We start from the raw sequence: 27,054 nt of genomic DNA on the forward strand, positions 1-27,054 counted from the left end.
TTCAGCGTCCACACTCGGTACATATTTTATGTACTAGTAACATAATTTCGTACAAGGTACATATTGGTTACATATTTTTAATAAAAGTGCATAAAGTACATTTTTTTAAAAATGTAAGTTTTTCTGAAGCCGGTTCTGTGGAATTTGTCGATTGCATTGTTGCGCCAATCGGCTATGCTCGGGAATCTCGGCCGTATTAACTCTAGTGCAGTAAACGGGTTGCTTTTGTACGTGTGTATTCTAAGAGTAAGAAGCATACAAATTCTCCATCTTTCTCTATCTATAACATTTATATTAGAGGGAGAGAGAGAGAGACAAGCTATAATCTGTGTTGTGTACCAAATTTAAATCTTATTTGGAATTACAACTTTGTTGCTTTGTATTAGAGATGGGCGTTGCAGTTCACTTTGCTGAATAGTTCATTTGTGAACTACTCACTTCAAAGAATAGTTCATTTTTACAGTTCGAAATGAACTGTAGTTCTTTTGCCTTGACTCAATTTTACTACCTATCTTCCCCACCACGAATGAGCTGCTCAGCTCAGCATCGACACCTGACAGCGGCAGCGGCAATGGTTTGTTTTTAGAATACTGAAATAATTTGTTCGAAATGAATCGTTCACGAACTATACATCTCTCAATTCTTAAATCTCCAGTAGCCAGCGACAGTAGCACGATCCTCATCGCATCACCGGTTGGTTTCGGTTTCAACCTATGAACATAGTATAATCTAGCTAGACGCACGCGCACGTTCGCAGTTCAAAACGAACTATACATTGAAAGAATGATGAAACAGTTCGTTCAGTTCGTTGGAAGTGAATGGTTCTTTTCAACTATTCGTTCACGAACTACACATCTCTATTTTGGATTTGTGGAATACTTTTATCGATTAAAATGATGCAATACTTTCAACCCTAGGAAAATGTAGCTTAATTCAATTAAATAAAAATGTACTTAAACACTCGTTTTGTTATAATTTTCTTCTATTTGATTTTAATCAACTTATTCGTATTTTTTATAAGGTATGCTGATTATGTGGATTCATTTTTGTGTTTTAATTGTGCAGAAGATGATTTACTTTATACCGAATTTGATTACGTTATTGGTAAGTATTATTAAAAATTTGAAATTAAGTAGCTACATTAATCTTACCCAGTGGGTTGTGGCTCTGCTGGTGCGTTAGTCGCCCAAAGACTAGCCGAAGATAAGAATGTAAAAGTTCTTATTTTGGAAGCAGGAAAGCAAAGTAGTGCACTGTTAGATATACCATCAATGGGTCTATTACTACAAAATACTCTCTACGATTGGGAGTACGTGACTACCCCACAAACATCGTCTTGTTTTGCATTAGACAATAACGTAAGTAGAATTTGACATTAAAATAAAATTATACATAAAAAACTCTACAGGCAAGCCATTGGCCAATGGGGAAAATTGTTGGAGGCACTAGTATGTTAAATAATATGGTTTACGTTAGAGGACATCCAGAGGATTTTAAGCAATGGTTTATTAATAGAAGTAATTACGATTTTATGACGGACGTTTTGCCATATTTTGAAAAATTAGAAAATGAAGTGCAGGATGGTATGAAACAATTATACTAGGTTTCTTTTTTCAAATCCAATTTATTTTAGATGATTTAAGTGGTTCGATGTATCTTAGCGATTTGGTTTTCAAATCATCTTTGCCGGATTTAATATTAAAAGCTGGAAAAGAGTTAAATTTCGGAATTTCAGACGTAACTAATTGCAAACAAGGTATCTAAACTGACTATTAGTTTGTACTATGTAAATGTGATTCAGAAGAAATATTTTAGGTTTTGGAATGCCAAAAGTTAATATGAAACAAGGAAAACGTTGGACGTCCTCTCATCGTTTATTGAAATTAAAAAACAAAAATGTTTTTCTCCGAACAAATAGAGTAGTGGAAAAAGTTTTATTTCACCAAAACTTTGAAGCTTATGGCATTCAATATTTACATCTAGGCAAATCATACAGGGTAAAAGCGTCCAGAGGCATAATACTATCCGCAGGGGTTATAGGTACTCCTAAAATCCTTCTACTCTCGGGAATAGGCCCCAAAACTCATCTAGACAAACTAAATATCCCTACCAAAGTTAACTTACCTGTGGGAGACAACTTACAAGACCACATAACGACAGGATTGGATCTTATATTATTAAATCAAACCTTAGGCATCGGAATTGAACAAATGCTTTCCCCTTTCTCGGTTTTTGAATACTTTTTGTACGGTACGGGGCCATGGACCACAGGTGGATGTGAGGTTCTAGCATTTGTTAACACAGACAGTACTGATGTTAATCGTGACACACAACCTGATTTGCAATTTATGGTAATGCCGTTAGGTATAAACGAAGATATCGGTGTACACTTAAGACATTTAATGGGTATAAGCGATTATACGTGGAATAATTACTTCAGTTATTTAAATCAGATGAAAGCGATGACTATTTTACCGATATTATTGCATCCGAAGAGTCGCGGTACTGTTCGTTTGAGAGACGCTAATGTTAACAGCCTGCCGATTATTGATCCAGGATATCTAACTGAACAAGAAGACATTGAAGTTCTGTTAAAAGGCATAAATTTAATAAAGAAGTTGATAAATTCGAGGTCTATGGAGAAACTCGGGGCGAAATTAAACACGAATATATTTCCCGGTTGTGAAAATTTCAAGTTTGACAGTAAAGCGTACTGGGAATGTTACGTAAGACATTTAACGATAACTTCCTACCATCCTGTCGGTACGTGTAAGATGGGTCATGAACAAGACGTTTCGGCTGTGGTAAATTACGATTTCCAAGTTAAAGGTACTAATAATTTGTACGTCATTGACGCCTCAGTGATGCCGACTATAACAAGCGGAAATGTGAACGGAGCGGTGTTGATGTTAGCGGAAATGGCTAGTGATATTATCAGGTCCAAAGACTTTTTCAGTAGGAAAAAGTGTAGCGTTATAGAGATTTTTGTATCCAAAGATTTTTGTTAATATATGTATTTATTATTACAAAATATAAAAATATTGAAATTTACATTGAAAAATTTATTTGCAACTCTGAGTATTTTACTTATATTTCGTATTACCACTTCAGCAGGGTTCATAGCGGCCGGGAAAACTGGGAATACCGGGAAAAGTCAGGGAATTTGTTATTCTTCATAAAAAACAGGGAAAAGTCAGGGAATTTGTTATTCTTTATAAAAAACAGGGAATAGTCAGAGAAATTTAGAAATATCCGTGAAAGTCAGGGAATTTGATGCTTGCAACTGGAAATTTTGTGAAAGCCGGCCCTGGGTTCTTGAAAGAAAAAACTATTTGTGATTTGGAAACCATTATAAGAGGTTCTTAGGGTATAAAAAAGATTATGGAGTCCAGTCGAGGAAAAATTTAATGCATATAAACACCAATTAGTATGTAAAAATGAACTACAAGTGACCTGGATTTTTTTTTATGTCAGGGAAAACCTGGAAAAATCAGGGAATTCTTTATTACTTTTGAACTATGAACCCTGTTCGGTCTCTATATGGTATATGCACCCTGAAACGCAAATGCAGGTGAATCCGTGTCACCGATTATCAGTCCATGATATATGAGTGCAAAAAGATATTGAGCATAAATTTAATAAAGTAAATAAACATGAGGCCTTAGACTTAGGCTGAAATTAAACTCAATTCCTGGTTGTGGAAATTACTGGGAACATAACACAGTTGAAGATAACCTACTATCCCGTCAGTATGCGTAAGTATAGGGTTGTTCGAGAAATTTTATCTGCCATAGCCACGATGGAAATGCAGTAGCCAAAAGTCGCCATCTATTTGAAATAAAAGGTAATGTTGTTAAAATATTGTGTTAGATGGCATAATGTGAACTAGATGGTGCTGCTGTTCAAGATTGAGATTCAAGTCTTGATTTTTTTATGTAAAGGCGGGCCATTAGCATAATAAAACAAGAAATGAAACAAATAAAGGCAATGTTTAGGGTAGGATGTTTAGGAGACAATAACTTGACTTCAAATTTCATTTTTCCCATATTAATTTTTGAAAAATTATATTACAATAGTTTTAAACATATCTTAATTATGCTTATATGTGATTTTTTCGATTTTCAAACTTTATTTATTCATTTTTACTATTAACAGAATAAAATTTAAAATAGAACAACTACAGAAATAGCGAGTAGTTACAAACGTGTAAATTGCCGTTTTATCGAATAGAATTAATATTCAGAAAACATTAACAGAAATGTAAAATAATTAATTGAATTCATTCATCAGGTACTGTCATATTTTTAAATTTCATCAAATTGATTTTTCAACAGGACGGTGCTCCTCCGCATTATGCGTTAATTGTGCGTCAGTATTTGGACCAACGCTTTCTAGGGAATTGGATTGGGAGAAGATGCAGCATTGAGTGGCCTCCACGCTCCACGATCACCGGATTTATCGCCGCTTGATTTCTTTTTGTGGGGATATCTAAAAAGTAAAATCTATAAAACACAGCCAATAATACTTTTCTTTTTAGAAAAATATTTTCTACATAAAAATATTTCTCTGCTTTCTATGGAAGTTTCCAGTGACTCAAGGATGACTAACCGTGAGTTGACGAGTACTTACGTTATATGTAGTACTTACCCAGCCCTGTATTTCGTTGAAATGTAAATAAATGATATTTATGATGAAATATAATCTTATCAGCGTATCAGAGGAGATACGAATTACCGTGTTTTTCAGTAATAGTTATGCGAGTAGAGACCCATCGAATATTCCACCGAAGCATAATAATTTGCGTTAAAAATGAAGAAAATATTGTGTACTGTTGTCCTGGTATACATCCTAGTGAATATTAGACCAGGTGAGTACAAAGCTGAGTAAATAATCTTGTTTAAAATTATCATAATAAAATAGTCACAGATAACAAGAGATAAAATAACAGAACTTAAAATCAATCAAAAATTAAATTACAATATAATGTATACTCTAATTGAAAACTAGGTATTAATTACAATTTTGTAGTTGTTACGTTTAACCTTCGTTTATAAGAGTGCCTACAGGTTATGTAACATTTTTATTGTCTAATTGATACAAAAATATCGAGAGCAATATCAAAATGCTATCTAATTCGTTATAGAATAAATAAATTACAAGTACCTACCTACGTACTTTCAAATCTGCTAGGATGATTCAAAATTAGTTGTCTATTTGTGTATACATGACGTAAATATTTGCACATATAGAGTCACATTGGCTGAGCTAATAAAATTTTGTTAATGATACGAGAAATTCAGCGCGAATAATTTTTTGTTTAACTACAAATAAACTAATGCAAAAGAATTTCCGAAATTTTTTCGTGATTTTTGACAGGCTATATTTCGGTGAAAAATGGTCGTATCGGGAATAATAAAAAAGCATTTTGCAGCTCTAAGATTCTAGTTTTTAGATCTTTCAGTCGAAATTTTTTAGGAGCTACGGTTATCATGCAATTCTAATAGCGCGACAAAAAAATTTTGCAAATTTTTTTCCACGGACGTCCACGTTTTTTTGAGGTTTTCTCACATGTTTACCGCAAATGACGTTTAAATTGATGGAAAAAAAATAAAAAAAATTGTTTAAAGAAAAAGTGTAATTTTGAATAAAACTGTTTAAGTGATTATAGACTGCACAAAAATTAATTAGAAATTTGTCTCAAAAAACGGTATGAATCGAGGTCGAAATCTGGTTTGGCTCATTAACTTTAATTTTAATTTAATTAAAAGTTGATGAACAGAAGCATAGGACGGAAAAGCCGAATCGTGCTGGAAACAATTGGATTTTGTTTTCTTCGATGTCCGGAAGGTTTTCAAAAAAACAAAAAAAATTTCGAACATTTTTTCGAAATCTAAAAAAAAGCAAGAAAAAAGGTTAGGCGGCCAAAAAACTGAGCTTGAAGTTTAGAATTCCAGTATAGGGCTGTTTAGTCTTATAATATTGTGGGGTATGGAGCTCTTTTTTGGTTGTTTGAACCAAAAAACTGGACCATCGCCCCCCAATAAAATCTTTTTGTTCCTGACGCTGTATCTTGTACCAATTTTTCCTTGAAAATTCCCAACAATCACCTCTAGAGTGGCGTTACCCCTTAATAGGTCCAACCTACACAACGACACCAAAATCACTCCGATCGGACCATCCCTGCGCCCAGCGGTCACGATTGAATGTTGAAAAATATATTAAACTAAAAATTTATATTAATATAATATTTTATATAAAATTACACTTATGCAAATGATCTAATAAATTTAAAAAACCCCAAAGTACCGAAGCTTATTTTAATGCTTGTTTTTAATTTCCACTTCACTTCTGTCGATTTCTGTAACTTTTATGTACTCATATTTATGTTTTTTTAAGGTTCAGCCATTAGATGTTACCAATGTGAGGATGTATTGGGCGAAGGGCTACACTGTGAATCGAATGTGAAAGATGTCTTAACTCCTAACTGCACGGAAACCTTCGTTTGTCTGAAATACATATATCACACCGGTGAGTACTAATTTTTGACTGCCAGTATTGACAGGGGGCGTAAACACCTAAAATATCGAGGTTATTTTCTAAGTCTATGTCATTAACCTTAGGAGGAAACAGCCACGGCGATCTTCGTTAGTTGAAACGGCCGTGAAACAGCATTAGCTAGGAAATAAATATTTTTCACTCCGCCACTGGATATATTTATACAGGGTGATTCAGTCATAATGTCATTAATTTTAAGAGCAGATAGAGAAAAATGAGTATAATACGACGGCGTGATTAAAAAAAAATGTAAATGCATATTTAAGCTGAAAAAAAATATTTTCAAATCATTATTTAACCCCCTTTTCAGGCTGTTACTGACCGGCTGACGTCACAATATTATGCACGGCTACGATATGAACCTATGAACAACGCGCCCTAGATGCAACGTTGCCATATTTATATATTTTCGCTCATATAAAGACAATAAATAAACGGTTTTGCTCACGTCAACCAATAATAATTTAAAATGCTATAAATTATTTTTTATTTATGCAATCAACATATTAAATTGTTATTGTTGCCCAGCAAGAACCTCGAGGTCTGAGCATGCCTTGCCAAAAATCAGTTTTTATTAGCATCATAATTTTAATATTTTAACAACATTTGCTGTAAGCCCGAAGGGGAAGGTTTTCAAACAATTCTACTAAAAATTAGTAACGCGGCCCATTCAGATGTTCAGGTAGAAAATGCGGCCCAATTAAACGATCGCCATTGACATTGACACCGAATCTCCTCTGAAAGCTATACCACCGACGAGTAGTGTGCGGGTAGTAGTGTGTTTCATCTGACCAAATGTGACTATTATGGCTGCAAAGAAATTAGCTGTTTCACTTTAAATAAGATTTAATATTGAAGTTACAAAACCCCAAAAGTTCAAATAATTTAAATTTCATTTCATAACCATTTCAATTTCGTTACAGAAATAATGTCATAAAAAACCAACACTCACTAGATAAATTATAAAGAGAGGATAAATTGTATGCAGTATTTAAATATTGACTGCAATTAGAAGAGAGACTTGTATATTCCATAAAAAAACAATGGGACGGAGACAAATAAACAACTCGGTACGTCGTGTTTCCGACCTAGGGTAACCTGTGGTTCAGTAACCTTTTAACCCAGTTTTAATTTGCACACGTGCACCATATAGTCCAGGAGCCAGATGTGCAAACAACTTATTCTTAAATATTTGACCTCTTGAATCCAAAGAAACTTGGTCGCAAAGCCTGAAAGTGGTCAGTTTAATTGTTATCAACAAATTAAATGTTTAAATGGCTGTAAAAAGTTTATTTTTATAGCTAGTACAATTTATTCGCTAATAGTTACGTTTTCTCATAACAAATATGTATTTTTTTGGAAATTAAAAAAAATTAACTTTAACCAAAGTTATTGCAAATTTAGTGCAAATTTCTTACATTTTCCGTCTCCGTGCGCACTAATTTTACCATATCTGGTTCTAAGTTCCATTTATTTATTAATTTATTTAATAATTAATGGCATCTTAGAAAGTTGTGAAATTTCAACGAAAATGCCGGTTTTAATTGTTTATAAGGTTTTTTTTATTATTCAACTTCGACGAAAAGCCAAAAAAGTTACCGGATATTGTTCTTTGCATTCTAACAATCAAGCAAGGCATGAAATCATTGTTAGGATGCGAGGAACAATAACCGGTAACTTTTTTGGCTTTTCATAAAAATTGAATAACAAAAAAAGTTTTATAAACCAATAAAGCCAACATTTTCGTTGAAATTCCACAACTTTCTAAGCTGCCATTAATTTTTAAATAAATTAATTAATCAATGGAACTTACCTATCTTGTAAAATAAAGTTTAAGTTTTAAAATGAGATGTGCGTCTCAATCCGTCCAATTGAACCAGAGATATGGTAAAATTGGTGCGCGCAGAGACGGAAAATGTAATATATTTGCACTAAATTTGCAATAACTTTGGTTAAAGTTAATCTTTTTTTAATTTTCAAAAAAATATATGTTTGTTGTGAGAAAACGTAATAATTAACAGATAAAAAATTGTACTAGCTATAAAAATAAACTTTTTACAGCCATTTAAACATTCAATTTGTTAACAACAATTAAACTGACCACTTTCAGGCTTTGCCACCAAGTTTTTTGGTTTCGAGAAGTCAAAATACTTAAAAATAAGTTATTTGCAGCCGTGGAATTCTGTTTGGCTACGGAAACCTATCTGGCCCCTAGCCCCTAGACTAATACGAGTGTAGTAGCAAAAAGTTGTCGGTCTTTTATCAAAGGAAAATCGTATCAACAAATTTAATTTAAAATCTAAAATACCGGCTGTTTTCGTAGTAGCTGTAGTCGCCCAGGTGCATCGAGTGTACGAAGTGGTCGGTTATATGTCAAATACTAACCTGGCGAGCTTGAACCTGAACTTGGCAACGCTGTTCCTTTAGCCGACAACTGTTCGTGACATTACGTTACAAAATTTTCCGAGCATCCGGGCATCGGCAGGGCAGCCCTCGTAGCGGGAGTTATGGGTTGATTTCCTTCATTTTTAAAAGTCGAGTAAAAAATTTTTTTTTCCGATTTTCTGTCTTTATTAAGCCTTCCGAATACGTGGTTAAAATTAATGACATTATGACTGAATCACTCTGTATAAGAGGTACTAGAACAGTTTTCTCTTAATAGTGAAACAAAAGACGATTTTTTTTGTAATTTTATTTTTCAACATAACCTTTAGAGAAGGAGTTCTTCAAGGGCCAATCCTGGGGCCACTGTTATTTGTTATTTTTATTAATGATCTAAGTGCTTCAGCTTGACTAAAACCAGCAGACAAGATGAATTTGATGAAGCTGTGCTTTGTGCGGACCTTAAAATATTTTTTTAATTTATTGATTGGCTAAATCACAACATAACCTCGATAACTTCGATCTACCATTAAATGTAGCAAACGTAAAATTATAGACTTTGATTTGGTGAATAGAGATACGCAGTTTACTGGTTTTGATGTTATTTTTCATTGATTCACTAGCCCAAGTTGTACCAACCTAAGTTCTAATATCCTCGGAGATTTTTGAGCAAATAAGATTTTTTTCTAATTTCAACAACTTGTATCTTTAAAACTGATGATTTCAAACTTTTGGGTTTGAGTTTTTGGGAGTAAATTAATGGCAGAATAATACACTTTGAAAACCTTCTATATTTTAAGTCCAAGAAAAATGAACTATTTTATCAAACCGTTTATTTTTTCAGACAATACTACCGCAGCTATCCACAGAGGGTGTGCTCCTGAAAGCAAATGCGAAGAGCTGAAGGCTAGTCTATCGGGTTTGGAGTATTGTGGAACATGCCCCACTTCCCTTTGCAATTCGGCCCCAATGTCGTACCGTGCGGTATCCCTATCGTCACCTATACTATTCTTTATCATAGCGTGCATTGGACTGTATCAGTAATAGAATGTATTTTTGAAAAATATATGTTAAAAGAGATGGTGAATAAATTTTTATATTTTTTATAAGGCATGGCGTCATTTCAATTTCTTATGGTCTTGAGGCCCAAAATCACAGGATGAAATTGGCGATGAAGAAAAACTGAAAAAAAAAAACAAATTGAAAATGAACTTTTGTTAAAACTTAGGATATACAATTCTAACCCCTTTGTTCGCCAATATAAACAGTATATTATTTTGGGAAAAATAACCTTTAGAAATTATTTTAATAAAAAAACATTAAATGATTTCTGTTTTTAGGAGAAGCTAATAAATATTCCGAATTTGTCCAAAATAACCAAGAGCATGTTGATCTGGAATCAGAAGCATCAGAAACGAAATCTGATTTTCCTTTGTTAAAATACGTTAATTTGATTGTATGTGCGCGCCGTGAGCACTTATCAGTGTTGCCAGTTATTACTGTTCGTTTTAAGCCAACTATATGCAACTAACGCAGTAGTAGATAACGAAACTGCAATGAAAAATAGATAGATAAACGTTATTGTAACATAAGTGAAACTAATTTATATCCTAAAATATTTTTTTTATTTTATAGAATGTAAAAGGTAACATTTCTTAAAATTATTACCCGTTTTTAAAAAGTATTTACTGTTTTTTTTAAAGCATTCTATTCATTTGGTGACTCAATGTTAATGACTTTTGCCATTGATCTAGTTTAGTTGAACTATATCACGGTCATTATACAGGGTGATTTAGTCATAATGTCATTAATTTTAAAGGAAGATGGGGAAGAATGAGTAGAATACGAATACGTGTTTAAAATTTTTAAAATTCATATTTACACTGAAAAAAAAGTTTCAAATCATTATTTAATCCTCTTTGGACTACTCCTGACCGCTGTCCTACAAAGGTTTATCGAGAGTGAATTTTGTATCTACCGTAACATTCAGCCATTAACCTAGCTTTTAATGCGTTTTTAATGCGTAGCAAATGACAAGGAGTAAACAGAGCTTTTTAGCTAGACACACGAATGAAGATATTTTTTTCAATTTTAAATATTATTAAGTATTATTATATGTTAATAAAAACAAATGTATCCTTATACATTTTTTTCTTAAAATAATTGTTTTCGAATGGTAGGTTATTACAATTTCATATTTTTAATATCGTTAACGTTTTCATTATATTTTATAATTGAATATGAGTTTTTAGTATTATGGTCAATTAATTATTCAGTTTGTGGTACGTATATCTTGTGACTTATTGCTTTCTAAAGACTAGTATGGTGCCTATCTATTTAAAATGCCAGTACGGCTAAAACCACAATCATCAGTCATCAGTCTATTGCGTTCCCGGTCAGAAGATGTATCTTTCAAAAGGTCAAATAATTTTTTTTTCGATTTTCTGTCTTTATTAGGCATTCCGAAATGTATACGTGGTTAAAACTAATGACATTATGACTGAATCACTGTATACTTAAAGCATACAACATCAACAAAATTAAACAGCGAACGAAACTGGCAAAATTTCTTTCTAAAAATATATACTCTTCCATAAAAAAATATTTATTCCATTTTTCTGTTTCGTTTGCTACATCCTTTAAAGAAATTCCAAATTTTTCCAAGTTTATAAGTTTCAAGATTATTATAATTTAAATTTCGTGGAACAAAGCTTGACAAAAAGTTTACTGCCGCGACGTTTTTTGTTATTTCTCTATAATTTTTCCAATTTTTAACAAAAAATAATTGACCTCCGCAAACAAACCTTCCCTCCCCTTGTGTACATCCCTGATTCGAGATGACGTACCTTTTAGTCATGTTAAAGAAATGAATACAATAAATCTCAATCCAAATAAACAAAATTAGTAAATTTCCATTGCTGGAAATTAAATACCTATATGGAAAATATTCTTTAGTTGTTAAATAGGCAACCAGTAATACAATTTTATAGATTTTATTACACAGTTTGTCTAAATATGAATTAATGCAAAAATAACAGACTTTCTCTCTTACTAATGCAGATTTTCTATAAAATGGACTTGGTTTGAAACTCAAACTAGGTACTTTTTGTTGTAAAGAAATTTGTAATTTGCTGCTTTTGAACAAGCAGCATCATAAATTACAAATTTCTTTACACCAAAAAGTAATTTGAGCTAGGGGGGAGCAGGGAAGTGGGCTCCACCCCAGAGAGTCGGTGCCTACCCCAGAAAAATAATGTAATATCATATCTGTCATATCGGTATGTCGGTCACTGCGTGGTCTTCTTTTTATTTTAGAATCAAATCAAAACGTGTTGAAATTTGATTTTGGTGAGTGATTGATGAGCGGAGAGCTATTTTTTTTTGAGGCCTCATAGAGCTTGCAGGCCTAGGCCCATCCCAAGCAAAAGTTGTAGGTACGCTCATGAATTTGAGTTTCAAACTAGTTTCTTTTTATAGAAAATCTGCGTTAGAATGGAGGAAAGTCTGTTGTTTGTGCACTGATTCATATTTAGACAAATTATGTAATAAAATCTATAAAAGTGTATTGCTGGATGCCTATTTGCTAGAGAGCCCTCTTCTTGATAGGGATAAGGTGACAGATAATTCCCCAACAAGTCCGTGAGAATCGTCGAGTGAAAAAGGCAAGAAAAGGCGGAAAAACATGACGAAACTGTTTTATTTGTTGATATTGGCAACGGCAAGTTTGGAATTGGGTAAGTTTTAAAAAAATGTATATAATACTTATTAATGAATGGTAATTTTTGTAAAATTAGTTTCGTTAAGGATTCATACAGAATTTAATAGTAAAAATATTCACCTCAAATTTATTCAGGTGTATGAACAAACAAATGTATGTACTGCTTACTGGTTTTGGAAATGTTTAAATAAAGTGACCATGAAGGTATATTCTGAGTGATTTCCGAGGTAATAGGTTATTAATGGAGGTGTGTCAATGGGATCTTGATAAATATCTCTTATCATTAAAAAAAATATTTTAACTTATAGCACAAAACTGACAAAGTTGAATGGATTGAATTTAGAAAAACCCAATTCGGGATACGGTGTGAGTTTGCCAAGACCATTAATCGACAGTAAGTAGAGTTCAACTGAAGCATTTTAAAGGATTGATAATGGGTGATGTGCCATTAAAACGTGACAATTTTTTAACCCTTTGGTGGACGGTCCCCCATTCAACTAAGATTTTCGGTAAAAAGATACACAAATACCGATTTTCAACAAGTATACCTTTGTTATGTAGAAGTTGGGGTAAAAAATCCTACTCTACCACTCACTCCTACGACACTGACCTACAAAATATTTGTAAATTTTACAGTTACCTGCACGCTCGTGATAATGTGATCGTTGATTGGTTTATTATAAAAAATCCACCAATCACTAACCGGTGAAAGAGGATGTTGTGTTTTATAGTAATATTGATCTTATTGTTTCAATAATTTTTAATTTCACCGAAATTTAATTGCCAAGGAAATGAAATCACTATTCCAAACAAACTTACTGTTGGTCACGTGGCTTGCAATAATTTTTGAGTCACGTGGCTCATTTTTGATAGCTCTGTGTACATAAAGCTATATAAGAAACTAAATTTTGTAAGACCATTGTTAAAAGTGTTGACAATATGTCTAGTTTAATGCGAGCTGTTTTTTTACCTAACCAATATTTGAACTTTACACTAAATTTGTTTTTAAAAATGTACAAATTATTATCAGCTCTAGTATTTTGCTTTATTTTAAATGTTTTAATATAATTCAAATTAATTCTAAAAATTTTTCTAAAAAACCTATCAAAATCAAAATATCTAACCTCAGAGAAGTTAGTAATTAACAATTCGGATTTTTAGAAACAATTTTAGAATTAATTTGAATTAACTTAATTCTTCTAAAATCAAGTAATTCTAATAATAACAGGTAATATGTAATAAAATATAAAAAAATAGTGAATTAATAAAAATCTCCATACACTTTTACAAATTTATAACATCGGGGAGACAAAAACTAATATCCTTATTTACGATTTTTTTTAGCTGCTAGCCAGACGATCAGCTGTTACGACTGTGACCCTCAGAGTTTTGTAAGTGGCTGCGACGACCCGATTGGTAACGCTGTTAGATCAACACCCTGTATTGTAGACCCTGAAGTTGTCAACGGAACCTCAATTTGCGTTTCTGCATTTTTAAATGTTACAGGTATGCCACAAAATAATATAATTATGATAGGTACATATATTTATTTTAAGGAATATTTATTTTTTTGTTGATTAAGTTAAGCAATTTAATTTTTTTACGTACTTTTGACTACACTGTATAATAAAAGTGACAAAATTTTAACCACATCGACGCGTTACTACGAAAACATGCTACCTCAAATTAAGCTTGGAAAACGTGCTAGCTCAAATCTTTAAGAAGAAAGATGGTATCCCACACAAAGGAAAATTAGAAAATATTAATCACAACCATTTTCAATAATAGATATAATTCAATATAATACAATTTAAAATTAAAAAAATTTTTATTTTTATAAAAAATAACATTTTAAATGAACGATAGCTTCATTTATTTATTTAATAATAGTAAAATAATTCCGAAATTGAAATTTTAATTAATATTTCGTTTAACAATAATTTTTGTGACATTTTGTAAATTAAAAAAAATTCAGTATAAAAGATGTATTTTTCTGGGGTTCTGGACTATTCTACGAATTCGTAAATATGTCCATTATTATTTTTTCGTCGAGCTACCCCAGTTGAAAAAAAGAAGTTTCTACAATGAATAGAAGCCGACATTGCAAAATTTTACAGCGCGCATCAATTTGAACTTTTCCACAACGGTGGATTCTTCGAAGAATTACTTTAATCATTATTACAAATTTCATTTGTTTTATTGTTAACTGTTGTAATAACATGAAGAAACACTTGGTTTGTTTCGCTTTTAATTTCTCGTATTATCAAAACAGTGTTTTTTAAATCGATTTTTCTCGAAAACGGATCGAGATACCGAAATGAAACAAGAATACATAATTAANTACCATCTGGTAATTTTAAAAATGTAGCAACGTCTTTCCCCATTGCTCCAAATTTATTAATGCCAATTCTTTGTTTGTGATATTTTCCATTTTGAAATTTAAAGAATAATATTGTTTGCGATATATCGGTAGGACGAAGATTTAAATATTTCTTAATTATAGTATAAAAATTTCCCATAACAGTGAATTTTCTGGCAATTTTTGTTTTTGTATTTGGTACACTGACCATAAAAATAGATCCATGATCTTCTAAATCTGTAAATTGCATAGAGTGCAATTCTGCTGCGCGACAAGCACCCATAATGCCCATTATTAAAGCAACCTAAAATAAATTATATTATTGACTAGATGATAAAAACGTTTGAATTTTTGTAAAAGCTATTACCTTTGTCGCCAGATATTTCTCATCAGGAGCTTCATTTATGAAATTATTAAGTTGTTCTGGCGTAAATGTTTTTGCCTTTTTAGCTATATGTTTCTCTGATTGACGTTTAAGAAACGCACGTAATTTTGAATAATTCTCTATATTAATTCCATTATTTATGTTGAGTGTGCTTCTTAGCATGGAGTAGAAAGTCCATAGAGACGATGCTTTATATTTATTGCTAAGTTCATTAAAATATGCCAAAAGCACATTTTCTGTAAACGAGTTAACGTTTTTATTGCTACACCAATCTTGAAAATTTTTATATACACCTTTATACTTGTTTTTTGATTTTTCTGGTAATAAATTCTGTATTGCATTATTAGCTACTTCTCTTATTTCTGGAGGTGTACATAATAACTCATCTTCGCTATCTAAATTCATCTTTTTTAGGACTGTTATTAGAAATTGATTTGAAAACGTCAAAATTATTTTGTTAAAATATCAAATAACATTAGTCCCCTCAATGATAATAATTGACAGTTCCGTCTACTGGGAGGCGTTGGCAATTTAATAATTTTCATCAAAAGCAGTTGAATAATTAATATATAAATTAATAGGAGTAGATAAATAAGTTTATTATACGGGTACGGTTTCAATCATTCAATGTGCATTTCAACGCCAATGCAGCCAACTTAAATTTCTCGTTAAACTTAATTTGTGTGAGATTTTTCTTAAAGTTCTGAGCTAGCATGTTTTTCAAGCTTAATTTGAGATAGCATGTTTTCGTAGTAACGTGTCGACATATTTAACATATTATTTTTTTTTCAGGAGGTGCTACCAACGCGACGGGTATATACAGGGGTTGCCGCACCTTAGGACCAGCCGTAGCAGACTTCTGCGACTGGTTCAGACAAGAGACACAAAATGCTAACATCACAGTCGTCACCTGTGTGTCGTGTAACACCACCAGGTGTAACAGCATCCATTTCAAAGATTTCACAGGCAGCGGCGCTCACTATATTTTCGCTTCCAACGGAAGAGAGTGACATGTGAATGTGCACCGTTTGTTATCAGTTAGGAGTATTTGCTCTTGAGGGTTTTGTAAATACATTTTTTTTCTTTTATATTTTGCAAATTATATTGAAAACATTGCAAAACTTCTTTTACACGCAACCCGGCATGTGTTCTTAAAACCATTTTTTTTTTTTAATTTAATTAATTTGATAAAAGTAATAATTTTTTTTTTCGAGAAAAAACAAATTTCAAATTTCTAACCTACACTTCACACAATACCTGACCTTTTCATACTGTTTACAAGATTATTTAATCTAGATGGTGATTCACCCATTAATTTTAAAGGAAGATAGGCAACAATGAGTAGAATACGAATATGCGATTAAAAAAAATTAATCCATATTCACGCCGAAAAAAATATTTTCAAATCATTATTGAAACCGCTCCTCGGACCGCTACTGACCGCTGTCCTACAAGTTTATCGAGAATGAATCTTGACTTACCGTAACATTCGGTCATTAACCTAGCTTTTAATACGTTTTTATATGTAGCGAACGACAAGGAATAAATAGACCTTTTTACATAGACACATGAATAAATAAGATATTTATTTACATTTTAAATATTACCAAGTATTACTTATTTGTTAATAAAAACAAATGTATAAGGATAATAATTGTTTTCGAATGTTAGATTATACAATTTAGTATTTTTGATATTGTTAACCTTTTCACTATATTTTATAATTGAATATGAGTTTTTAGTATTATGTTCAATTAATTATTCAGTTTATAGTACGTATACTTAGTGACTTATTGCCTTTCATAGAGTAGTATCGTACCTACCTATTTCAAATGTCAATGCGGCTAAAACAACGCTCATCAGTCCAGTGCACTTTATTAATAAAGGTCCTCTGCACTTTGACTTTGAAAAGAATTGCAAAAATCAAAACGATTAGGGAAATCAGCTGTTTCGTTTCAACGTTCGAACGCTCTGTGGTGCGCCGGAGCTTCCCGGTCAGAAAATGTGACGTCATTATGACTCAATCGCCCTGTATATTCATATAAAGTATACGACATCAACAAAATTAAACCGCCAATGATACGCTGAAGTGGGTGTTTTGTTTGCTAGAATGTTGTGTTGACTGGGAATACTAGTATGGTTATTTGTTATATACAGGGTGATTCACAAACGGTGACCAAAAGATACAGGGTGTTAAACTTAAAAATATGTTTTTAATTTTTCACATAATCTAGTAAGTGAAATAATTTGAAATTGGGTACAGGTATTTACGTAAACATTATTCAAAATCTGAGGCCTTTTCCTAAAATTTAAATGCTCCAGTGGCGGTGGTATATTTTTCTAAATAAAATAGTACGCCACTGCTTTACGGTAAAAATCATGATATTTTCGAATTCATCTTTCAATTTTTTAGAAATTAACACTCTTATGTTTTTCAAAAAAGCCTTATCAGTCGCGTTGATATCCATTTTGTTTTTCTTTGCTGGAAGAGGCAGTAATTTTGAGTGAAAAAAAAACCACTTTTTTCAAAGTATTTTTCGCGAATAACTCAAAAACTACGCATTTTATTAAAAAAAAGTGTGATGAACAAAAATGTAGCTTATAAATAAACAAAGAAAATCGTTTTTTAAAAAGTGTTGTACATCCTATACAAAGCGAACTGGTTAGTGGAAGGGGACTTGTTTTGGGGGGAATACTCGAATCGATGTATTCAACGTCAAATAACGGAAAAAGAATTAATTTTACGTGTATAACGCTCCTGGAGTTTTTTGTAGTACTCAAAAAGACCTTCAAAAAGTTATTTAGAGCAAAATTGAAGAAGTTATCGTCAAAAACAGATGGGTCATATTTCTTAAGGAAAAATGAACAGTAAACGCTGTACCATTTCCATCAGAATTAAAATTAATCGTAGACCCTTTACAATTAGTTTTGTTTTAGTGTTTTTCATACGATCCTGAAGTTAGACCGGTTTAGAATGCGTATATTTTGAATAATGTACGGTAAAAGTTGAAAACGTATTTTGCCTTATTTATATAAACTTGATATATCTGAAACTATGAAAGAAACGTAAAAAATGATACACAACATAACTGTAGCTTTTTTTTTAACAAATATTTAGCTTTTTTTTTATTCCTATAGGATACAAAATAAAGGAGATATCGCCGCTTGAAGTATCCATTTTAGTGAAAAAACGACCTGTCTCGAGCCCTTCGATCCTTTCCCTTTAAAAAACGAAGGACTTAAAAGGTTTTATACGATCTTACAGCTTTTGAAATTATCTTTAAAATGCTTTTTTGTAGGATACTATACAAAATTAACCGAGTTATGACAACCAATGACATTTTTTCGGAACAAAATAGGCTTTCTCATTTTTTGAGCAAAATGTTAGGATTCAATAAAAATATTTTACATTAATATTGGTAAACGGGTAGTTTATAAGAGTTGAAAATGGCAAAAGCAAAATATTCTTTCAAACAATATAAGTGAATTTTTATTTTATATTATTAAACAATTATAGCATTCCACGATTTAAAACGTAATATTTTTTAATTTTTTTTAGCACACCGGTGATTTATAAGGGTTGAAAAGTGTTATGAGGTACAAATTCTTTCATAAGCAATGAGGGAATTTTTGTTTTAAATAATTGCAGCGTTAAAACATTCCAAGCTTTTAAAAAGTATTTTTTTATCATTTTTGTGAATGCAGGGGTGGTTTTTAGGGGTTGGAAGAAAAAAATTCTTTTATTAGCTATAAGGTAACTTTTATTTTAAATAATTGCACGATTTAATCATTCCAAATCTTTAAAAAGTAATTTCGTTATTTTTTGCATAGGGGTAGTTTTTAAGGCTTAAATAAAGGTTCGAAAAGATCAAGTATATCATAAAACATGTTCGAGAACATGGAACATTACTTAATCTTTGTGCTTGAACAAGATTTTTATAAATAAAATGCTAAAAACTTAATTTTTCCAATTTTTTTCACTTGGGGGTAGTTTTTACCACTAAAGAACAAAAAGCGTCAATCGGGCTTATGTCACTTTTGAACTTGAACCTAAGATGAACCTTATTCTAAATTTTCATGCAAATCCATGCAGTTTCAAAGAATTCGGAGGTTACAGCTGATTTTCAACTTCAATGACTGTACTAGTGGGGTAGATATCTTTTGGATATCTAGATTTCTGGCGTCGAAAACATTGTTTGACTAGATAAAAAACTGAATTTGTTTGAATTTGTTGATGCAATTAAATATTAAAAGTCACTTAAAGTTAACGGAATTGGTACCGTGATAACTTGTCCAGTTTCCTGATATTTTTATTGTACTAAAAATTGGTGGCTGGTGGGTTTTGGAACAAAGACATGGCTGCTTGAAACTGGCAATATCTCTTTCTAAAAACATATAGGCTCTTCCATAAAAAATATATATATACTCGTATTCCATTTTTTCTGTTTCGTTTGCGACATTCTTTAAGAAAATTCCAAATTTTTCCAAGATTATTATTTAAATTTCGTGGAACAAAGCTTGACAAAAAGTTTACTGCCGCGACGTTTTTTGTTATTTCTCTATAATTGTTCCAATTTTTAACAAAAACTAATTGACCTCCGCAAACAACTCTTCCCTCCCCTTGCGTACGCCCCTGATTCGAGATGACGTACCTTTTAGTCATCTAAAAAAAATATATACAATAAAGTTCAATCCAAACAAACAAAATTAGTAAATTTCCGTTGTTGGAAATTAAATACTGATAGCCTACCTACATGGGAAATATTCTTTAGTCATACGCCGTTAAAGCACACATCATCGGATTGATAAGTGTAATACCTTTATCTGCTTCTTGATAGGGATAAGGTGATAGATAATTCCCCAACTAGTCCGTGAGAATCGTCGAGTGAAAAAGGCAAGAAAAGGCGGAAAAACATGACGAAGGTGTTTTATTTGTTGGTATTGGCAACGGCAGGTTTGGAATTGGGTAAGTTTTAAAAAAATGTATATAATACTTATTAATGAATGGTAATTTTTGTAAAATTAGTTTCGTTAAGGATTCATACAGAATTTAATAGTAAAAATATTCACCTCAAATTTATTCAGGTGTATGAACAAACAAATGTATGTACTGCTTACTGGTTTTGGAAATGTTTAAATAAAGTGACCATGAAGGTATATTCTGAGTGATTTCCGAGGTAATAGGTTATTAATGGAGGTGTGTCAATGGGATCTTGATAAATATCTCTTATCATTTAAAATAAATTATCGAAATAACCCAATTATTAACTTATGCCACAGAATGGACGGTTTGAAAGTTAGGTGTTTACTTGTTCATTGTTTTAGTTTTTTTTATAATACAAAGTGGAGGTACCTAACTGTTCCTTTTTTTATCCAACAGTTAGATGTTCTATTACTAATTTTCTTAACGAAAAAACTGTACCAATTTTTGGGATACTATGTATTTCAAATAATTAAGAACAAGTTTTTCATATACTTCTGCATATTTTTAAATAATCATTTTCGGCATAGCTCATTTTTTTCCAAAAGTTCTCGAATGTTATTTGAGCAATGATTAGTACCCTGTAATTAACAGGATCTATTTTTTTTTTAGACACAATGGAAAAGTAGCAAATCAACAGAAAAGATTTTTAACTATTGCTTATATTAGTTATATTTATAGTTTTGTTTTCAGTAATGTTTTAAACATACCTATATTTTTTCACCTTGTTATGTATCTAAATGTTACTAATAACATCCGAGAATTTAATAAAAAATTTAGTTACGGCATAAACAATTTCGATCATTTAAAACACATATATTCGGAATTTATTGGAATCCTTATTTAATTTTTGTAACAAAAAAATGTTCACGGGTAACATATCCTTAAACTACCGAGTGAATGGTACATATACCTGACGTGTTTTCACGAGATCTATCCCATAAAAGAAAATTAGTAAAAATGGGTCAATAAATTAAAACACACTGTATGTATAGGCGTAAAACATTATCGTTATGAAATACATACACAAATACAACTCAGGGGGTATTTTTAAGGGCAACTTATAATATCCTCCTTAAGAAGAGGATTTTTAATCCACCTTATAGTTAAAAAAAAAACCGTATTATGTAAGGCACGATCTGATTAGCCTCATAGGCCAAACCAATAGACATTTTTTGGCACACTTAAATATTACAGCAAATTTCATGTATTACCTTTTGTAAAATACTTAGTAAATGAAAACCCAAGTGATTTCCCCAGCAAAGTCATGAATAATTTGTTTTAAACAATAAAAACTGCAAAAAAAATTAAATTTTTTTGTTTTTTTATAATATCTCGAAAAATAATGACGGAATCGTCTTACTCTCAATAGGACTTTTGTAGAGAATAAAAAAACCTATAAAATGGTTTTTTGTGCCACCCGATCGGTTCATTTTTTACAGAGAAAATCAGGAAAAACCTCTAAAATAGACCTTTCTTCAAAAATTCATAACTCCGTCAAATTTGAAGCTGGAAAAACAATCTTGCGGAAAATGACAGATAATAATATGTAGTTTAATCGTGCGCACGATGGTTTCTATCCGATGCATAGTTTTTGCACAATTGCATTATAAACAAATTAGGGTCTTTTTTGCACAGCGTGGCGATTTATCAAAAATGGCCAGATTTAAATTCTGAAAACGGCATCTGAAAGTAGACGACAAAATCTCCAATTTGTATATCTCGGATTTTCGTCTGGGTGATGGGAAATATGCTAAAAATGCCCTTGAAAGTCGCTCGAAACTATCGAAAGTACGTTCGAGCCAGAGTTCTCCGCTTGCTGCTTCCCCGACTACCGCTCCCAACTCTTACGACCATTTTATAGGTTTTTTATTCTCTCCAAAAAAATCATTATTTTTCGAGATTTTATAAAAAAATGTAATTTTTTGCAGTTTTTATTGTTTAAAAAAATTGTTCACGACTTTGCTGATAATTTTTAAAGAAAAAAGCGAACTTTACACACACCCTGTACATATATCATCAAGGGTCCAAGTTGGTTTATAAACCCTTAAATAATTTTATTTTAATATACCCTATACAGAGTACCATTTCCATTGTACCACCAGGGGGTACCACCAGGGTCCATTTTCAAATCCTGCATATAACTTTAGTTCTTTTTAGTACCTACTGAAATACATAAAAATGATAGTATTCGTTATAATAACTTTTATCAATATGTCTGTATATTTGCTCTGTAAATAAGATAAATAATTGGAATTTGTAACAGATAAGCGATTTCACATTATTTTTTAATGTAATAAAATAACTTCTTATAAATAATGAACGCCGCCTTCTAGTGGTTTTCTTTATTTAAATATTAAGCCAATTCTAAGCGTTTTTCAAAATCTTAATAAATGAAGTTAAATCGTATTCTTTGATACCAAATATCTAGATATCTATGCAAAAGAGATCTAATTTCATAAACATGCTAGTAATTAAGAATTATCAAAAATAAATACTAAGAATTATACATATATCTAAATATTGTTATTGGATAAAACGCATACCTGATATATTAAAGTCATCAAATAATGTAGGTAATCTTAAAAAAAATCTTTTATCCTTGTTTTAACATCACGTAATTATAGCCACGATAGATAAGTCTCAATATTTCTGCATCTTTAAGGATTGACTTTACAAGTGGCCGAAAGTGGATATACAGGGTGTAACTAAATAAGTGTAAAACATTTAAGGGGGTGATTCCTCATCGAAAAAAAGATAGGATATTTCATATAAAGAAACTTCATTGGATCATCCCTTGTTAAGATGCAGCCCCTTAAAGGGGGTACATAAAATTTGTTTAACAATTTTTTTCACAAGCACTAAACAAGTTACAATATTGAAATTAACCTGACATTTTCTACTACCAAAAAGACACTTAGCCAGTAATTTATTTGGTTTACCCCATGGTTGTAAGGGGTGGAAAACGCAACCCCTAAAATTTATTTCCAACGTAATTTTTTGTCTTATTATTTTTTTACCATTTAAAAAATTATTTCCGATAGCCTGTTTCATTCTAAAAAAAAATGTCTCTTGAATTTTTTGCCCAAATTAAACCAGTTCGCAGCAAAAAATTATTTTACGAACAACTACAGAGATACATCGTCATAAATGCGGACTGGATTTACTGTTATTTTGTAGTTACTACCTGCATTAAATGATTAAAGGGGAATAATCAAAACTAATTTAATAATAACAAAACATACAACATGTAGAAATCATAGTAAATGTTCAATATGTCTACCTTCAGACATTACGCATGCGTCTAGACGTCGGCGCATTGAGCCACGTATTCGCTCAAATATTCCTGGAGTCTCTCTAATTACCCTGCACGCATCGATAATGCGGTTTCTTAAGTCCTCTACATCGCGAACAGGAGTACGATAAACCAAATGCTGCAAATGGCCCCAAGTAGACAAATCCAGAGGATTGAGATCCGGGGATCGAGCGGGCCAATTCTGTGGTCCTCCTCGACCTATCCACTGATTTGCATATGTTTCAGTTAAATGCTGACGTGCTACTTGACTAAAATGGGCGGGAGCCCCATCATGCATAAAAACCATATCCCTTCTGACGCCCAAAGGAACTTCCTCCAGCAGTACGGGGGGATGCACTTTTCTTAAAAATTGAACGTATGCCTCACCATTTAATCGAGGAGGTAGAAAATGAGGCCCAATTAAATAATCCCCAATAACTCCGACCCACACCTTAAGAGAAAACTGTTCTTGATGGTTAGTTTCGACAATAGCGTGATGGTTTTCATCAGCCCATATGTGGTAATTATGAAAATTAATAATCTTGTCCCGAGAAAAACTACATTCGTCTGTGAATTCGATCGTCTTCAGAAAGTCACGATTTCTTCTAATCATTTCCAGCATCCAATTGCAAAATTCAAGACGGTTCGGAAAGTCTCGCGGTAACAGTGCCTGTACTCGTTGCAGATGGTAAGGGTATAAGAGATGTTCCTTTAAAATTCGAAATACCGTCATATGATCAACATTTAGCTGGAAAGCAATCTTTCTAGTACTGGTAGTAGGTTGTTCTTCTATCAAATTAAGTACTGCTGCCTCAAGCTGTGGTGTTCTTACTTCTCGATGGCGACCACAATCCTGCGTTCTTTTGTTGAATGAACCATATTCACGTAATCGTTGATGAAGTCAGACAAATATTCTATGTGAAGGATGCTGCCGTTGAGGATACATTTCAGCATATCTTGTAGAAGCTTCTAACCCATTCCCCTGCGACAGACCGTAAACGTAATGCATATCAGCCATTTCCTCATTTGTGTATGCCATTTTAATAACAAGTGAATTATTAAAGTAACAAATTAAGAACAGAACAATACACAATTAGTATTACTTCAATTTCAAAAATTTACAAACTGACAGCTTGATTCCAATTTAATTGTCAGTATCGCTAATGGCGGCCTACTAGATAAATTAGTTTCGTATTTTCGTTTTATGGCGATATGTATCTTGTTCGTAAAATAATTTTTTGCTGCGAACTGGTTTAATTTGGGCAAAAAATTCAAGAGACATTTTTTTTTAGAATGAAACAGGCTATCGGAAATAAATTTTTAAATGGTAAAAAAATAATAAGACAAAAAATTACGTTGGAAATAAATTTTAGGGGTTGCGTTTTCCACCCCTTACAACCATGGGGTAAACCAAATAAATTACTGGCTAAGTGTCTTTTTGGTAGTAGAAAATGTCAGGTTAATTTCAATATTGTAACTTGTTTAGTGCTTGTGAACAAAATTGTTAAACAAATTTTATGTACCCCCTTTAAGGGGCTGTATCTTAACAAGGGATGCTCCAATGAAGTTTCTTTATATGAAAGATCCTATCTTTTTTTCGATGAGGAATCACCCCCTTAAATGTTTTACACTTATTTAGTTACACCCTGTATAAATATTAATAGAACTTGATAGTCCAGGAACGAAGAGAAAAATAGGGTAAAACTTCCGAAACTAATAGTTACTTTGACCTTAAAATATTTTTATGGCGCATATATTATAGATACAAATCTTTTCAATAGTTTATTGTATATAAATAATTTATTACAATATTTCAACCCTTAAAAAATTACCCGTGATAACAAAATTATTATTATTATATTATTATTATTTAAAAAAAATTGAAATGATTTGATGGTACAAACAGGATAAATTAAATTAGAGGTAATCATAGAATATAAAAAAAATCGTAACTAATAAAAATCCTCTGGGGATACTTCCATACATTTTTACAAATTTACAACATCCAGGAAACAAAAACTAATATGCTTATTTACGATTTCGTTAACATTTTTTTTCTAGCTGCTAGCCAGACGATCAGCTGTTACGACTGTGACCCGCAGAATTTCGCAAGTGGCTGCGGCGACCCGGTTGGTAACGCTGTTAGATCATCACCCTGTACTGTAGACGCTGACGTTGTCAACGGAACCTCAATTTGCGTTTCCGCATTTTTAAATGTTACAGGTACGCCACCGAAAAAAACTAATTTTTTATTGATTAGGTTAATTATTTAAATTTTTTTTACGCACACTATAATAAAAGTGCCAAAATTTTAACCACATATTTAACATATTACCTTTAATTTTCAGGAGGTACTACCAACGCGACGGGCATATACAGGGGTTGCCGCACCTTAGGACCAGCCGTAGCAGACTTCTGCGACTGGTTCAGGCAAGAGACACAAAATGCTAACACCACAGTCCTCACCTGTGTGTCGTGTAACACCACCAGGTGTAACACCATCGGTTTCACAGATGCCGGAGGCAGCGGCGCCCACAATATTTTCGCTTCCAGTGTCTTCATCCTCATCTTCAACGCTGTACTTGTAACGCTACTCAGCGGGAGAGAGTGACAGGCGAAAGTGCACAGTTTGCTATTAGTTACACGAGTATTTGCTCTCGAGGGTTTTGTAAATACTTTTTTTTTCTTTTATATTTTGCAAATTATATTGAAAATATTGCAAAGCTTCTTTTACACGCAACCCGATATGTGTCCTTAAAACCATTTTTTTTTTTAATTTAAATAAATCGATGAAGTAATATTTTTTTTTATTTTACGTTACTACTAACATTTTCCATTATTCGGGATACTGAATACGAATCTAAGGTTATTTTTGTGTGGTGGAACCTTATTTTAGAGAAAAAATAAAATTCACAATTCTAACCTATACTTCACACAATGTCCCACAATATTATTCGATCTAGAGGGTAACGCAGTCATAATGTCATTAATTTTAAGGAAAGATAGGGAACAATAAGTAGAATACGAATACGCAATTAGAAAACAATTGAAAATCCATATTTACGCCGAAAAAAACATTTTCAGATCATAATTTAAACCCCTCTTGAGGCCGCTCCTGACCGCTGTCCTACAAAGGTTTATCGAGAGTGAATTTTGACCTACCGTAACATTCGGTCATTAACATAGCTTTTAATGCGATTTTAATCCGTAGTGAACGACAAGGAATGAATAAGATATTTATTTACATTTTAAATATTACCAAGCATTACTTATTTGTAATAAAAACAAATATTTAAAATAATAATTGTTTTCGAATGTTAGGTTAGGTAATACAATTTAGTATTTTTTTTATCTTTAAATCGACTAAAGATAAAAATTT

The 27,054-nt window shown here is 32.0% G+C and overlaps 4 protein-coding genes across 5 annotated transcripts; all 4 read left to right on the plus strand.

Moving 5' to 3' along the window:
• The first annotated feature begins 1,414 nt into the window (after positions 1–1,414).
• On the plus strand, positions 1,415–3,024 carry LOC108911263 (glucose dehydrogenase [FAD, quinone]-like). Of its 2 annotated transcripts, XM_018716154.1 has the most exons (3): positions 1,415–1,583; positions 1,634–1,756; positions 1,816–3,024. In XM_018716154.1, the coding sequence occupies exons 1-3, from the start codon at positions 1,424–1,426 to the stop codon at positions 3,006–3,008; spliced, it is 1,476 nt and encodes a 491-aa protein (XP_018571670.1). In that variant the 5' UTR covers positions 1,415–1,423; the 3' UTR covers positions 3,009–3,024. The 2 variants fall into 2 exon arrangements, with proteins under 2 accessions (XP_018571670.1, XP_018571671.1); XM_018716155.1 differs by lacking the exon at positions 1,415–1,583 and having other exon boundaries at positions 1,661–1,756; positions 1,802–3,024.
• Positions 3,025–4,717: 1,693 nt separating this feature from the next.
• Positions 4,718–10,050, plus strand: LOC108911261. Its single transcript, XM_018716152.1, has 3 exons — positions 4,718–4,867; positions 6,397–6,528; positions 9,782–10,050. The coding sequence occupies exons 1-3, from the start codon at positions 4,810–4,812 to the stop codon at positions 9,979–9,981; spliced, it is 390 nt and encodes a 129-aa protein (XP_018571668.1). The 5' UTR covers positions 4,718–4,809; the 3' UTR covers positions 9,982–10,050.
• Positions 10,051–12,545: 2,495 nt separating this feature from the next.
• Positions 12,546–16,471, plus strand: LOC108911255. Its single transcript, XM_018716143.1, has 3 exons — positions 12,546–12,671; positions 14,000–14,161; positions 16,192–16,471. The coding sequence occupies exons 1-3, from the start codon at positions 12,620–12,622 to the stop codon at positions 16,407–16,409; spliced, it is 432 nt and encodes a 143-aa protein (XP_018571659.1). The 5' UTR covers positions 12,546–12,619; the 3' UTR covers positions 16,410–16,471.
• A 3,708-nt stretch (positions 16,472–20,179) lies between these two features.
• LOC108911254 lies at positions 20,180–26,475 on the plus strand. Its single transcript, XM_018716142.1, has 3 exons — positions 20,180–20,365; positions 25,737–25,898; positions 26,024–26,475. The coding sequence occupies exons 1-3, from the start codon at positions 20,314–20,316 to the stop codon at positions 26,284–26,286; spliced, it is 477 nt and encodes a 158-aa protein (XP_018571658.1). The 5' UTR covers positions 20,180–20,313; the 3' UTR covers positions 26,287–26,475.
• The last annotated feature ends 579 nt before the right edge of the window (positions 26,476–27,054 follow it).

Source organism: Anoplophora glabripennis, unplaced genomic scaffold (assembly GCF_000390285.2).
Source record: "Anoplophora glabripennis isolate ALB-LARVAE unplaced genomic scaffold, Agla_2.0 scaffold353, whole genome shotgun sequence".
Lineage (NCBI taxonomy): Eukaryota > Metazoa > Arthropoda > Insecta > Coleoptera > Cerambycidae > Anoplophora > Anoplophora glabripennis.

Coding starts and splice junctions, on each gene's coding strand:
- LOC108911263 (XM_018716154.1), top strand. CDS start 1,424: ATGGGGAAAATTGTTGGAGGCACTAGTATGTTAAATAATATGGTTTAC. Junction 1,584..1,633: donor AGAAAATGAAGTGCAGGATG/GTATGAAACAAT, acceptor AATTTATTTTAG/ATGATTTAAGTGGTTCGATG. Junction 1,757..1,815: donor CGTAACTAATTGCAAACAAG/GTATCTAAACTG, acceptor GAAATATTTTAG/GTTTTGGAATGCCAAAAGTT.
- LOC108911254 (XM_018716142.1), top strand. CDS start 20,314: ATGACGAAGGTGTTTTATTTGTTGGTATTGGCAACGGCAGGTTTGGAA. Junction 20,366..25,736: donor AACGGCAGGTTTGGAATTGG/GTAAGTTTTAAA, acceptor TTTTTTTTCTAG/CTGCTAGCCAGACGATCAGC. Junction 25,899..26,023: donor CGCATTTTTAAATGTTACAG/GTACGCCACCGA, acceptor TTTAATTTTCAG/GAGGTACTACCAACGCGACG.
- LOC108911255 (XM_018716143.1), top strand. CDS start 12,620: ATGACGAAACTGTTTTATTTGTTGATATTGGCAACGGCAAGTTTGGAA. Junction 12,672..13,999: donor AACGGCAAGTTTGGAATTGG/GTAAGTTTTAAA, acceptor GATTTTTTTTAG/CTGCTAGCCAGACGATCAGC. Junction 14,162..16,191: donor TGCATTTTTAAATGTTACAG/GTATGCCACAAA, acceptor TTTTTTTTTCAG/GAGGTGCTACCAACGCGACG.
- LOC108911261 (XM_018716152.1), top strand. CDS start 4,810: ATGAAGAAAATATTGTGTACTGTTGTCCTGGTATACATCCTAGTGAAT. Junction 4,868..6,396: donor CCTAGTGAATATTAGACCAG/GTGAGTACAAAG, acceptor TGTTTTTTTAAG/GTTCAGCCATTAGATGTTAC. Junction 6,529..9,781: donor GAAATACATATATCACACCG/GTGAGTACTAAT, acceptor TTATTTTTTCAG/ACAATACTACCGCAGCTATC.